Source organism: Dromaius novaehollandiae, chromosome W, assembly GCF_036370855.1.
Source record: "Dromaius novaehollandiae isolate bDroNov1 chromosome W, bDroNov1.hap1, whole genome shotgun sequence".
NCBI lineage: Eukaryota > Metazoa > Chordata > Aves > Casuariiformes > Dromaiidae > Dromaius > Dromaius novaehollandiae.
The window spans coordinates 48,565,243-48,578,608 of record NC_088130.1 but is presented as its reverse complement, the minus strand read 5'-3'; the positions used below and the strand labels follow the sequence as shown (position 1 = coordinate 48,578,608).

At 42.2% G+C, this 13,366-nt stretch overlaps 1 protein-coding gene across 6 annotated transcripts in view; it reads left to right on the top strand.

The window, feature by feature from the left end:
- Positions 1-399: 399 nt before the first annotated feature.
- Positions 400-13,366, top strand: part of LOC112987106 (kinesin-like protein KIF2A) — a 59,169-nt gene continuing 46,202 nt past the window's right edge. For 2 of the 6 annotated variants that reach the window (XM_064500477.1, XM_064500476.1), the window contains exon 1: positions 401-688. In XM_064500477.1, the coding sequence (XP_064356547.1) occupies positions 625-688 (64 nt within the window). In that variant the 5' untranslated portion in view covers positions 401-624. Of the gene's footprint in view, positions 689-4,794; positions 4,817-13,366 lie in introns of those variants that run through there. The other 4 variants (XM_064500475.1, XM_064500478.1, XM_064500479.1 and 1 more) reach the window with 4 other exon arrangements.

Genomic DNA, 13,366 nt, shown 5'->3' with positions numbered 1-13,366 from the left:
CCCCTGCTGCGCCAGCCCCGCCGAGGTGCCCGGCCGGGGCGCCGGCAGCCCTGCGGGCGGGGCGGGACGCGGGGCGCCCACCGCGGGGCCTCGTCGCCTCGGGGTGGCGACAACGGGCGGCGCCGGAGCGGCACCCTCCGGGCGGGGGAGGCGCCCGAGCGTCGCCGCCGGCAGGGCGGGATGCCGGCGCCCATCGGCACCACCTCGGGCGCCCCCGTGCCGGGGCAGCGCGGCCGGGCCCGCCCGCCGCGCGGGCCGAGCGCCCCCTTCCGCGGAGGCAGCTCGCGGCGGGAGGAAGCAGCGGGCGGGCAGCCGACGAGGGCCAGCACCGCCGCGGCGCCTCCGCCCCCGCCTCCTCCTCCCCCGTGAGCCGGTCCTGCCGTGACGCCGCGGCCAAGCGCGCAGGCGCAGCAGCTCCCAGCGCCTGCTGTATCCGGCCGGCGCCTTTTCTCTCTTCCCCCCTCCTCCCTCCCCCCCGTCCCTCCCTGTCCCTCCTCCCTCCCTCCCGCCCGCCCTCCCAGAGCCGCCGCGGTCGGTGCCGCCGCCGCTGTCGTGTGTGCCCTCCCCGCCCCCTGTGCGCCCGGCCGGCAGCGCCTCGGATCTCCCCGGCTGCCCCATGAAGCGATGGCAGCGGCCAACTTCGGCAAGATCCAGATAGGGATCTACGTGGAGATCAAGCGCAGCGATGGTCAGTGGGGAAGGGGCGGCGGAGGGCTCGGGCCGGCGGCGCGGCCGCAGCCCCCGGCCGGGCGCCGCCTCCGACCTCGGCGCGAGGCGCTGGGGGAGGGGGCTGCGCGCGGGGCCCATTGTGTGCGCGGGGCCCGGGGAGTGGCCGGGCCTGGCGCGCGCTGCGGTTGTCAGGGGAGCGCTGGCGCTTGGCGGCGGAGGGCGGTTGCGCGGGGCGCGAGCGGCGGCGGCCGTTGGGGACGGGGAGGCTGCGGCAGTGCCGGGAGGCGGGGAGGGGCCGCGCCGGGGGGGCAGGCGGGGGCGGGGGTGGGCTGAAATGTGGGGGAGAAGGGCGAGATGACTGAGGGGAGGGGATGGCTGAAGGGAGAGGGAAAAAGGGATGGGATGGGCTCGTGGGGGAGGGGAAATGGAGGAAGTCTGAGGGGGGTAATGAGATGTGGGGAGTGGGTCTGGATGGGGGTGATGAGGCGATTTTGGGGGGAAGGGGCGTGGGTGGGGAGGAGAGACTGGGGGGCTTCGGCAGGGAGGTGGGAGGGCCTGAGGGGAGGGGATTGGGTGATGGAGAGAGGAAAGGCCTTAGTGTAAAGAAATAACTTCTTGTTTGCTCCGGCATACAAGCTGTGCTCTGAACAAATGACACAACACTGTGCACTGACAGAAATGCTTTTGGACACTCCCATCATTTGACAAAAACCTTGATGTTATTATTTCAGCTGTTCTTTATGATTAAAGTATGGAAAGAGCACTTGTTTTTTCTGCCCATGACTTGTTATTTCTACGATGAAACCCCCTTGTTGGGGAGCCAGTGTTTCTCACCCTGTGCAGCATCTCCTGGCAGGAGCCTGTATGGTGCCATCTAGAAATACATGTGAATAAAGGAAGTGTGTGTATGTCAGATTTAGGGTACTAACTATTCATATTTGTCTGGATGGAGAGAATTGAAATGAGAAGTTCAATGGCTGAATCAATGGCAGGTCACTTGTGACTTCAGCTCTTTAATTAGAGGGGGAATATGTCATCTGTTCTTGGCCTGTATGAGATCTATGAAACCTACCAAACTGGGTGGGGTTATGTTGGGGTTTTCTGGAAAGTCATTTTTTTCTCTAGTGTTTAGGAGCTTGCTAAAGAATAATCAAATGTTTTTATAGGAAGAAAAACCTGGAGATCCAAGGTACTGAAGACAGCCTGGCTTTGGCATGAGGCAGGAGCTAGGCAGCAAATCTTTATGCAGCTTGTCTTCCTCATGTTCCATACTGCAGTTCAACCCTACAATAAAATTCTAATACTCAGTATTAACTGGACACTATATTATACCTAACCCCTCAATTTGTGCATAATGGCTTGTGTGTCACATGAAGAATTTGATAGGTTTAGCAGTTATTAGCCTAACTTCCTACAGATCTGTTTCTGAGGTTTCAGGAAACATCATCATAGCAACTTGTAAAACTGTTTTCCTGAAGCTTTGGTGAACTTCTAATAAATGTTACTGTATGTTTTGTTTATCTTCATAAAATAATGCATGAGAATGCTTTGCTTCCTTTTTTCCCTTCTGCAGAATTCTACTCACTTGTAATGTCAGAAGTGAGAACAGTAAGTCTTGAACATAATGATACCTATTTTTATTGCTGTGAAAGATTTACATATTTTGCTGTATCACTTACATGTGTGATATAGCACATTAAGTATACTGCACATCAGTAATATACAAATCTTCACAGTTGCTCATGCTATAGGTTTTGAGCATTTGCAGTAGCTTGGTCCTCATGTGAGCAACCGCACTGAAATGTCATACTAGAACTACTGGGTTCTGGTTATTGTGATATTTCCCTGTTTTTCATTGGGACTGGTGGACGAGATGACACATTATGGCTCAGCCTATGGCAGCGTTCTGTGATTCTTCTCCCAGTAAACTATAGGAGAAACTGTCCAAGGTAAATGTAAGTGAGCATTTTGAGAAAGATATTGAAGGACGGTCAGCACTAGACTGAATTTAGATTGTGTTGCCTTTCAGAAGATCGGCCACCAACCTGAACTGTGGTTGCACATGCAGCCAAGGTGATCTTCTAAACAGGGGAGGTTTTGCTGCTGTGCCTGTCAGCTGTGTTCTTCTTACAAACTCACTCCCCCATCCAGTCTGACTCACAGAGAGGTCTGTGACCCCCAAAATACCACAGATTGTCGGAAATCCATGGCTGGGATGAAGTGGAGGTGAGAGGAATGATCTTCCTCTTTCAGTAACAGTGAGCTGCCTGGATCTCTTCAACTCAGAACTGTACCTGTGTAGACTCAGGGCTAGGTATCATACCAGCTACCCTAAGTTGAAAGCACCGCTAAAATCATTTAAGAAACTTTTGGAGAAAGCAGTGTGTCGGTCTGGAATTTGTTCACATGTTGCTTTCTCTATAGGAAGTCCTTTTTTAAAACTAAATATAATAATTCTTTAAAATTCCATTATCTGTCTGTTTGTTTGCTGAATCTAGAGGAGAATAAAATTTTATTTTGTTTACGGGGTGATTTGAAAAAGTAAGCATTTTTTCCCATCTGTCCACCAGTTATGTTAAATACTCTTCTGAATACAGAGCTTTATTAATCCCAGAAAACTCTTAATTCATCTTTTTATTTAAAGAAACATAAGAGAACAGCAGTCTTTGTAAAATATCAAGCACCATGCAAAACATCAATTCATACTTACTCATTACAGCAAAATTGCAAAGACATATAAAACACAATAAATGTGAGAATGAGACCAGAATATTCTGGAAAGTAAAGTTACATGTTCTGTCATTTGACAAGTTCTAATTAAGTTTAAGGGTTCCATGAGACATTTCTTACTGGACTGAGTAGAAAACAGATACTGTAAAAATGAAATGCATTATTAGAACTCATGGCCAAAAACACATGAAAACCAGTATTTGGATAAAAGTCAACATTTTCAAAGACTGACGCTGCAGAGCTGTTTGCTGGTTGTCTGTTTTTTCTCAGTGTGTAAATATTGGTATAAATGTTGTCTAGAGTTACAGATAATATTTCCAATTATAATTACATGGAATAACTAGTTATGTTCATGTAAAGTAAGAGCATATTAAATGGTCAGCTAGTTTGGCTTTTTATAATCATTTCTGATATGGAAATTTACTCCTTATTTCAAGACAATTTATGAACATTGCTTGAAATATGCCTTTGTAGTATAACTTGGAAAGAGAAAGGAACTCATTCACTTTAGTTTGTGAATTGCTAATAATGGATTGCATTACCAGTCTTGAAAAATGTGCCTTATCACATGGAAGCTTAGGGGATGAAAGAGTGGGCTGGAATGTACCTATGAGACCCGCTGAAATGAAGTTTCCTCCCGTCCAGAAGATACTGCTTTCTGAGATCTAAATATGATAATTTGTCTGTTGATTAATTCCATTTATTCAAATAATAATTGTCTACTGCTTTACTTCTAAACTTGTACCTGTACGAACACGATATGCATGGCCCATACTAATGTTCTCTCCACTTCTCATGCATTATCTAGTTAATGATGACAAAGACCTATACAGCTATTTTGGAGAAAGGGCAGTTCACATTTTTTTTTCTGTAAATGCAGTCTTTAGCTGAAATATGATAAGCCTGTGTTATGCCCTGTAAACCTTTAGCAGGCTGACTGGTATTTTTCCTTTACTTTTTCAGTCCAATTGTGTTCCTGCCTTTTCGTCCTCAGGCTGTTCCTATTCTCTCTGTCTTTGCAAATCTGAAATACTACCTAGAAACAGAAATTAATTATATATTTGCTCATTTGGAAAGGGCAGTACAGTTCTGGTCTTGCTATGTCAGAAACAATGTAACAGAAATGAGGAGAGGAACATTCTTGTAATTGGGAAGAGTGACTGAAGATTTGATAGAACATCTAGGAAAGGAAAAATAGTGATTTTATAGAAATTGGCTAACACATAGTGTAGAAAAGAGAGATCGTGAGTTTGTCTCCATTTTTTTCCCCAATACAAGAACAGAAGCACAATCAGTGAGAAAACTTTTCCTTGTTTATTGTCTTTTATCAATTTAAGGTATCACAGAGATCTTTTTACCAGAGGATACTGAGGCCAGAAGCCTACCAGGATTTAAAAAAAGGATGCTGATATGGATGGTAGGAATATCCAATGTTACAGTAACAATTAAAAAAGTGGCAGTCTTAAAAGGTAGTCGCTGTCCCTACTGGTCTGTAGTTTAAATAACCTCTAGCTTATGGGAGTTGGGCATAAATCTTCCCTATGGCTGTGTTATTCTATAACTGCCTACTTAAGTTTTTTCTTCACTTGACTCTGAAGCAATGGGAAATGGTCACAGTCAAAGATAATCCATCTAGTCCCAGAAGCTATTGGCAATTCTTCTATCCTTATGTTTGCCAAAACATCATGGTAGCTGTTTAGCTTTCAAACACTGACAAGACTGAATTTTGTAACAGAGAGGGCTCTAATATGTTTTTTTTTAAAGACCGACTTCTGCAAAATTGATGTTTTCCAGTGTTGAAAGGTACATACTATACTCTGTCTTTTGTGTAATCCTGTGTGGTGATCTTGATTTTTATGTACAACTCCCAATAACAGCAATGATTTTATAGCAAGATGGAAGGTATAATGATACTATAAAAATTCTGTTCAGGTTTGGGTAGTCGCCCTATTTTAAAAGCTCTCAAGGGTAGATTTAAATGGTAATGTGCTTTTACTTTTTTGTTTGGTGACATATATCTATTCTTTCCCTGTGATTAAGACTTGTTACCACATTTAAGTCATTTGACTCAATTACCTAATCCCTATGTAAGCCATACTGACACAATGTGTCTTTGTCCTTCCATAGTGCCCAGATCACACACAGAGCTTTAAGTCTGCTTTTGTCAGTTGAGCTGATGGGCCCAACATCTAGGCTGATCTAGTATAGGTTCTCGTGTTTTTATATCCAAAGTCTCTGGGGCATTTCGAGCATTCAGCTTTTTGTTATTCAGCAAGTGGATTTTCACTTTAACTTGCAGATTCTCAGATTTTTATGTATATCTTCTGTATTTTGTATAAATAGCTCTCGAATAACAAGAGTTGAAATCCTAATCTTTAGAGAATCTCCTCATCTTTGGTAGTTTCATGGGCATATTTAATATAGAATTGCTAGCAATAATGTCTTTAAAGCGGTATATGGCTACTAGGATTACACAATTTGTATTGCATGTTTTTCCTCCCCCCTTCATTATGTTTTGGGGGATTCTATCCTTTATTTCTGCTTGCCAGGTAAAGTTACCGCTCTTTCAACCACTCTCTATAATGGCCTGTTACCTGGGCCCACTTACAGTAGTCTTTTCTTCTTACGGCTTTATGAGCTGAAGACTTCGCTATGCTGCTGCAGTATTGTTGTGGTGGGAAGAGATGATAAATAGTTGAGAAGAGGTCATGCCTGAGTAGAAAGTAGTGTCATCACAGAAGCATCTCTTTTTATTTGCCCTAGAAGATGAATTTGCCTTTTGAGTTCTTTTCATATGTCCACTTAGTGAGGCACAATACGGAGAAATGAGTGAACGGTGTGAAATGTTTACCAGATCAGCTTCTTTCCTGGGTGGCACAAAATCTGTAATATTTTTGTTGCATTGACCTGTGAAATGTGCTATTGTGATTTCTGTGTTTGAGATATAAGTAACAGAATGGAGTAAATTCAGTTTGTTGCTGTTATCATCTTAAAATTCTGCCTTTGTCTATGTTTATTGCTGGTATCACAAAATGTGGCTTTCTTTTAAACTTTTTTTCTCTCATTATTATTAGGTTATCATTTCTTCCTTATCATACTGTGTTGCTGGAATCTTGAGATCAGGAAGAGGGTGATGTGGTCAACCCACTGTAAACACTAAAATATAGTTTCTATAGAAGAAAAGAATCAATGGCTTTTGATAAATTAAAGGTTTAAGTTAACTTTTAAGTTAAGTTAAATTTCTTAAGTAGTACAAACAAAGTAAGATACAGAAGTTCATAGTTAGGACTCTCAAGCAGCCCTGACTTTGTCCAGTATTGAGAATCACAGAGTAGTTGAGGTTGGAAGGGACCTCTGGAGATCATCTAGTCCAACCCTTCTGCTCAAGCAGGGTGACCTATAGCTTGTTGCCTAGGATGGTGTCCAGACAGCTTTTGAATATCTCCCAGGAAGGAGGCTCCCCAGCATCTCTGAACAGTTTGTTCCAGTGCTTTGTCACCCTCACAGTAAAGAAGTTTTTCCTTATGTTCAGACAGGACTTCCTGTGTTTCAGTTTGTGCCTGTTGCTCACCCTATTGCTGGGCACCACTGAGAAGCGTGCACACATTGATAAGATCCCCCCTCAGCCTTCTCTTCTCCAGGCTCAACAGCCCCAGCTCTCTCAGCCTTTCCTCATATGAGAGATGCTCCAGTCCCTTAATCATCCTAGAGAGCCCAGAACTGGGCACAGTCCTCCAGATGCGGCCTCACCAGGGCTGAGTAGAGGGGGAGGATCACCTCCCTCGACCTGCTGGCAATGCTCTTCCTAATGCAGCCCAGGATGCCACTGGCCTTCTTGGCCACAAGGGCACATTGCTGGCTCAATCAACTTGTCCACCAGGACTCCCAGGTCGTTCTCTGGAGAGCTGCTTTCCAGCAGGTCAGCCCCCAGCCTATCCTGGTGCATGAGGTTGTTCCTCCTTAGGTGCAGGACCCTGCACTTGCCTTTGTTGACCTTCATGAGGTTCCTCTCTGCCCACCTCTCCAGCCAGTCGAGGTCTCTCTGAGTGGCAGCACAGCCCTCTGGGGTATCAGCCACCCCTCCCAGTTTTGTATCATCTGCAAACTTGCTGCGGGTGCCCTCTGCCCCTTCATCCAGGTCACCGATGAATAAGTTGAACGATACTGGAGCCAGTATCGACCCCTGGGGGACACCGCTATCTACAGGCCTCCTCCAGCTAGACTTTGTGCCACTGAGCACACCCCTCTGAGCTCTGCCTTTCAGCTTGTTCTCAATCCACCTCGCTGTCTGCTCATCTGTCCCACACTTCCTGAGCTTGCCTGTGAGGATGTCATGGGAGACAGTGTCAGAAGCCTTGCTGAAGTCAAGGTAGACAACATCCACTGCTCTCCCCTCATCTACCCAGCTAGTCATCCCATCATGGAAGGCTATCAGGTTGGTTAAGCATGATTTCCCCTTGGTGAAACCATGCTGACTACTCCTGATCACCTTCTTATCCTTTACATGCTTAGAGATGGCATCCAGGATGAGCTGTTCCATCACTTTTCCAGGGATGGAGGTGAGGCTGACTGGCCTGTAGTTCCCTGGAAGGCTCCTTCTTGCCTTTTTTGAAGACTGGAGTGACATGAGCCTTCTTCCAGTCCTCAGGCAGCTTTCCTGTTCTCCATGTCCTTTCAAAGATGATTGAGAGTGGCCTAGCAATGATGTCTGCCAGCTCCCTCAGCACTCTTGGGAAATGTGTAGTAAACAAAATTTATGGTCAAGCATGATGGTGTTTGTAATTTAAAATTAAAGACTTTTTAAGAAAACATTTGCTTTTAGCAATTAATTTCTCGTAATGCTTCTGTAGCATAGTTAGAGCTATTTGGAAGCATCAGTGCTTTCAGCAGGTGTGTTCGGATGTTGCTAGGGTAGGTTTTTACTGAGCTGTGATACTTTTTTGATGTATCTGTTCACCTGTTTCAAGAATATGAACAAATATTCAGGTATATGAGCAATTCTTTTTGCTTGAAAGCTTACATACATTTTCCAGTTTTACCAGTTGCCTCTTTTCATAAGTGAATGCTTACTTGCATTACAGCTCCTTCTAATGTTATTTTTTAAACTTAGTTGCTAGTGTATTTTCCAAACCTTCAGTATATTTTATTGTGACTTGGCATCTGGGGTTTTTTTTTTAAGTTGTTCTCAGTACTGCACTGAACTTAGACACTCAAACGTATTTTCCTAGCTGTGTTGTTTGGATCAATTTTTTCTGGGTCTTGGCAGAGCTTTTTTATACTTATTTAAGATTTTTAGACAGGCATCATAATTAAGTTAGCTACAGTTCAGCTTGACTATTGGTGTGATTCCACAGCTGTTTAAGCTGGGTTAAATCTGGGCTGCTTTTGGCTGTCTGCTGCATCAGCATTAGTTTTTAGTTAAATATGTTGTAAGTTGGCTCAGGGAGATGATCGATCTGAAAAAACAGGACTATGAGAAAAGAGGGCGGGAGGGTAGAGAACTCAAAACTGTGGTAATCCAGATGTAGATTGTCTTAAGCTATTAGTTATATCTATGAGCCTGTTCTTACAGTGTGTGTATGTAAGCACGTGCTGTTTCTATTTCTGCCCTCAGTCCTTCCTTAAAACATTAATCATTGTTATATCACTGTTTTGGTGCTATTTTTTGTTTTCATTCTAAGAATTAAAATGCCTGTAGCTGGCTATATTGTTCCCAATCTAGAGATAGACAGATGGGTGACATGATTTCCCTACAGCTTTGACCTCTGTAAAGGGATGCTTTGAAGTCTGTAGTAAGTATTTGGTTATGAGACAGTACTGACTATATCCAACATCCTGGAAATGCATTTTGCTCATATACCCAGCAAATATCATGAAAAACAGGTCAGTTTAATCAATCCAGAAACCATTGATTTACCAGAAGATGAGTGGAGGACATCTATCGTGTTAAATTATTTTCTAAAGTGGAACCAGTGTTGGAGGCAGAATACTGGGCTAGATATTCTTATATTTTGCTACTCTTCTCTGCGACCTGTTCATCACCCATAGAAAACAAAGTAGACGTAGATAGTTCTCTGGGTGGGTGTTACATAGATTGTATTGCCATTTCTGTGTGGAAGAGTGTTCTGTAGAGTTACTTTTGGTGCCTTCAAATTCAGTTATTGCTAAATACTTAAAACTAAATTTTATATCTGTTAGACAAAAGGTTATAAAGCTGTGTGAAAAATTACATTAGAATTATCTTTCCTGGAAAATTGAATGAATTTATTAGACCTGTGCTTAATTTTTTTTTGAATGTCTGTAGTGCAGTGAGTCATCTATATGAGCAGAATATACCTAGAAGACTTTTGATTACTCTACTATTACAGTTTAAATTCAGTTGCTCTTTAATGTTACTTGGAACCCAAGTTAATTTTAGAATTGGTTAGTTTAAAGGAGTAAATAGAGGTTCTTGAAGATAATTGTTCTTCTAACCAGAAATTTAAATGACGTTTTAAAAAATGAGACTTATTATTTAGATTTAGTAATTAAGCCACTTCATCACAGTTTTTTGAGCTGTTTTTTGAATGGAGTTCTGTTCAGCAGCACTGAGTCTGATCTTATATTTGACTCTTGAAAAAGAATAATTAGTGATTTTGCTACTTAAAGACTTGAATGTAATAGCAGGGGGGTTTGTTCTGCTTTATTCAAATAATGCTGCTTTGCTTATTGCTTTACAATAAGTAGAGCTTATTGTTTTTACTTAGTAGCAGTCTTGGTTGCATGAAGTGTAAGCTGTTGACTCCAAACTTGAAAAGTCCTCTGTATTCCTTGCTGCTTCCGTATTACCCACAACACTGATAATCCCAGGACTCTGTAAAATTTAAAGCAAGCAATAATTAAAATGACTTCTGGTAACCCACACACAATGACAAAACTTTGACTTTCACTGCATTTTTATTGGTGGATGATCATGCTTTCCACGTATGTGAAATGTTATTTTGCTTTCATGTTCTCAGTAATTCTGTTGAAGTTTTGCAGTAAAGTGCAAGTATGAGTTATGGCTCCATCAGGCAATGAAAGGTCTGTCTAATCCCAGATATCAGAAGCGTGGGTATTTTCAGTATTTCCTGTTACTTAGAGACTAGTACACAGAGAGTTGTCTTCAGTGGAAGAACATGCCAAATACATATGTGAGTGGAGCTTTGTTTAAAGCTTTCTATTTAGAAGCAAGGTATCATACGTAGCATATTTGTGCACTTGCAGAGTTTGGATCTAGGATTTTTTGTCCACTTCTTGCACATCTAGCAGTCACTAAAATGGGGTACTTTCCTTTTGAGGCTCAACTACGTAAGGAGTTTGAGATGTATTTTGTACTGATTTACAAAAGCGTTTGCTAGACTTGCATATTCTACCAGTGGTGAAGCTCAATGCTGCCTCTTTGGCTCTAGCCAAAGAGCAGTGGAAATGAATTCAGTTTGAAAAGCACATGCACACTCCAGCTTTTGGAATGCTCCAAGTTCCTGATTCAATTTCAGGTTATGTTTGCATGTTCTTCTGTGCTGTATTTATGAATTGAACTTCCCTGTTCGTTTTGACAGTTTAATGGGATAGGAATTCAGGTGGTGATGAAAGGGGTGAATATAAATCACTGTCTGTTGAATTTTTTTAAGTTACAACAAGGTTTCATCAAACAATAGAGAAGAATTCAACTGTCATTCAAAGTTTATTTGTTGTTTTGAGCTTGGACTTCTAGAACCTTGTTAAGATAAGGCAAAATACAGGCTTTAAACTTTTACAGAACTGAAAACTTCTGGCTTAATTTTAACCAGGAGCAACAGTTGCCAGTTCTATAATAAATTAAGTAATGGTAAATATTCTTAGTAAAGTAAGGGAAATATAAAAAAAAAAAAAATCTGTTTGACAGAAGGAATCAAAAATGGCAAATGGTACCAGTCAAAAACATCTATAAAAGGTGCTTGTAGAAATTTTTTATGTGATGCAAGAAGCTATTGTTTCTAGGCTGCTACTGTAAGCTTCCAAGAAAGCAGAGAAAATCATGAAAAGGCGGTCTCTGCCATTTATTCAAGGAACAGACAAAACAAGAAAGGGGGAAGGGAGGAAGAAAACCGTCCAAGTCATCTTAATCTTTTGGCAGTACCACACCATTTGAATCCACCACAATCTTAAATCCTGTTATAGAAAAGCTAAGAAGTTACTCTACAACCGCTAACTCCAGTGCTGTTTGAAAGAGATACTTGACTGAATCTACCTTTGCTCCTACATACCGTAACTGTGTTGAAATTTATACTGAATACAGAGGATTTTGATCAGTAAAAATATATAACAAATGACTCTAGAGAGGAACTGTACTTTCATAAGCAATTTTAAAAGGTTTCAAAATCCTGCAAAATTGTTCAAAAGGGCTCTAAGGAACTGCTGGCTATATGTGTAAGAAGATTTCAAATTATATTCTGTTTCAATAAATAAAAAAATATAGAAGACATCATTGAACTATTCCTACAACTTGTTTACAAGTTGTCAGCCCACAGATAAGATGTGAATATCATTACCAGCAGTTGAATGAAAAGCATCACTTACGTTGCTGCAGTAAATGGAAAACATGACAAATGACAGAAAATACTATTATGTCATACATTAATATCTTGTTCTCATCTAAATAGAGTTAACAGCTGGTTGTTTAATCTTCCTCAAAACTCAGAACTGCAGGGGGGAGTTCAGATGAGCCATGAAAACGGCCTATGGCTACTGGAAAACTTTGTGTCAATGTTGAGAAAGGCAGGGGGTTGTTGTTTGGGGCTTCTTTCACACTGTGGAAAGGAGATTGCCTTCTGGATCTATGACAAAATGAGGATCATTCTACAAAAAGTCAATGAAACTTTTGGTGTTTTTTCTGTCTGTAGGAGTCTTTTATTGGAGTAGGACAGCGTGAATTTGTCTTTTAGTCACGTATGAAGTGCTTCTGCATTTTTGAAGTTTGCTCCCACTCCTTAAACTAAGCAAACCATTACCCATAAGAACTTAAGAAATGCCCTAGTGGCCACTGAAACTGGTGGTTCATCTAGGCCAGTGGCAGTAGGAGATGCTATTTAGGGAAAACAAGCAGGCCCTGCCACTATCTGCAGTCTGATGCTTTTGCGTTCCCCCAATATCCAGAATTTTAGTGGGGATGTTAGAGGTATGACTCTGCCTATGGACCTATTGCCTGTGAATTTATTGAATATCTTTCAGAACCAACTAACACTCTCTTCCTCCAAAATCTCCTGTGGAAGCAAGATCTGTAAGTTCACTGCTTGCTGCATGGAAAAGTACATTGCCTCTTTTATCTGCTTGAAACTGATACGCTTTAAGAGAGTGCTCCTAGTTCCAGTGTTACAAGATTTGGTGAATAATGGTTTCCACCCATCCTTTCCTTTATGATTTTGTAAAGCTCAACCAAATCCACCTTCAGCCTTCTCCTTGAAAGTGAGAAACCTCAGCATTCTTAATCTCTGCCTGCTTCATCCTCTTGGTCATCTTAGTTGCTCCTCTCTTTACCTTCTCCAGTTCTACATCTTTTTTAAGGTATGAAGACTAGAGCTACACACCGTACTCAAGATGTGGCTGCACTAAAGCTTTATGTAATTTCAAAGTGACACTCAGTTTTGTTCTCTAGCTTCGTGATGATGGCCAACATTTTATTGGCTCTTTTTTGTTGCAGCTGCATATTGAGCCAATGATTTTAGAGAATGGTAAGTGATAACTTAAGGATCTCTTTCTTGAGCTGTAACTGCTAGTTTCAGTTTCAGCATTTTGTATGCATAAATTAGAGTATTTTTCTCTGAGTGCCCTGTCTTTCTTCTATCTACGTTGAAGCTATTCTGCTACCTTTTTGTCTACTCGCTCATTTTTGAGAGGTGCTTTTGAAGTTCCTCACAATTGTCATGGCATCTTACTACCCGAAAGGCTGTCTTGCCGAAGGATGGGA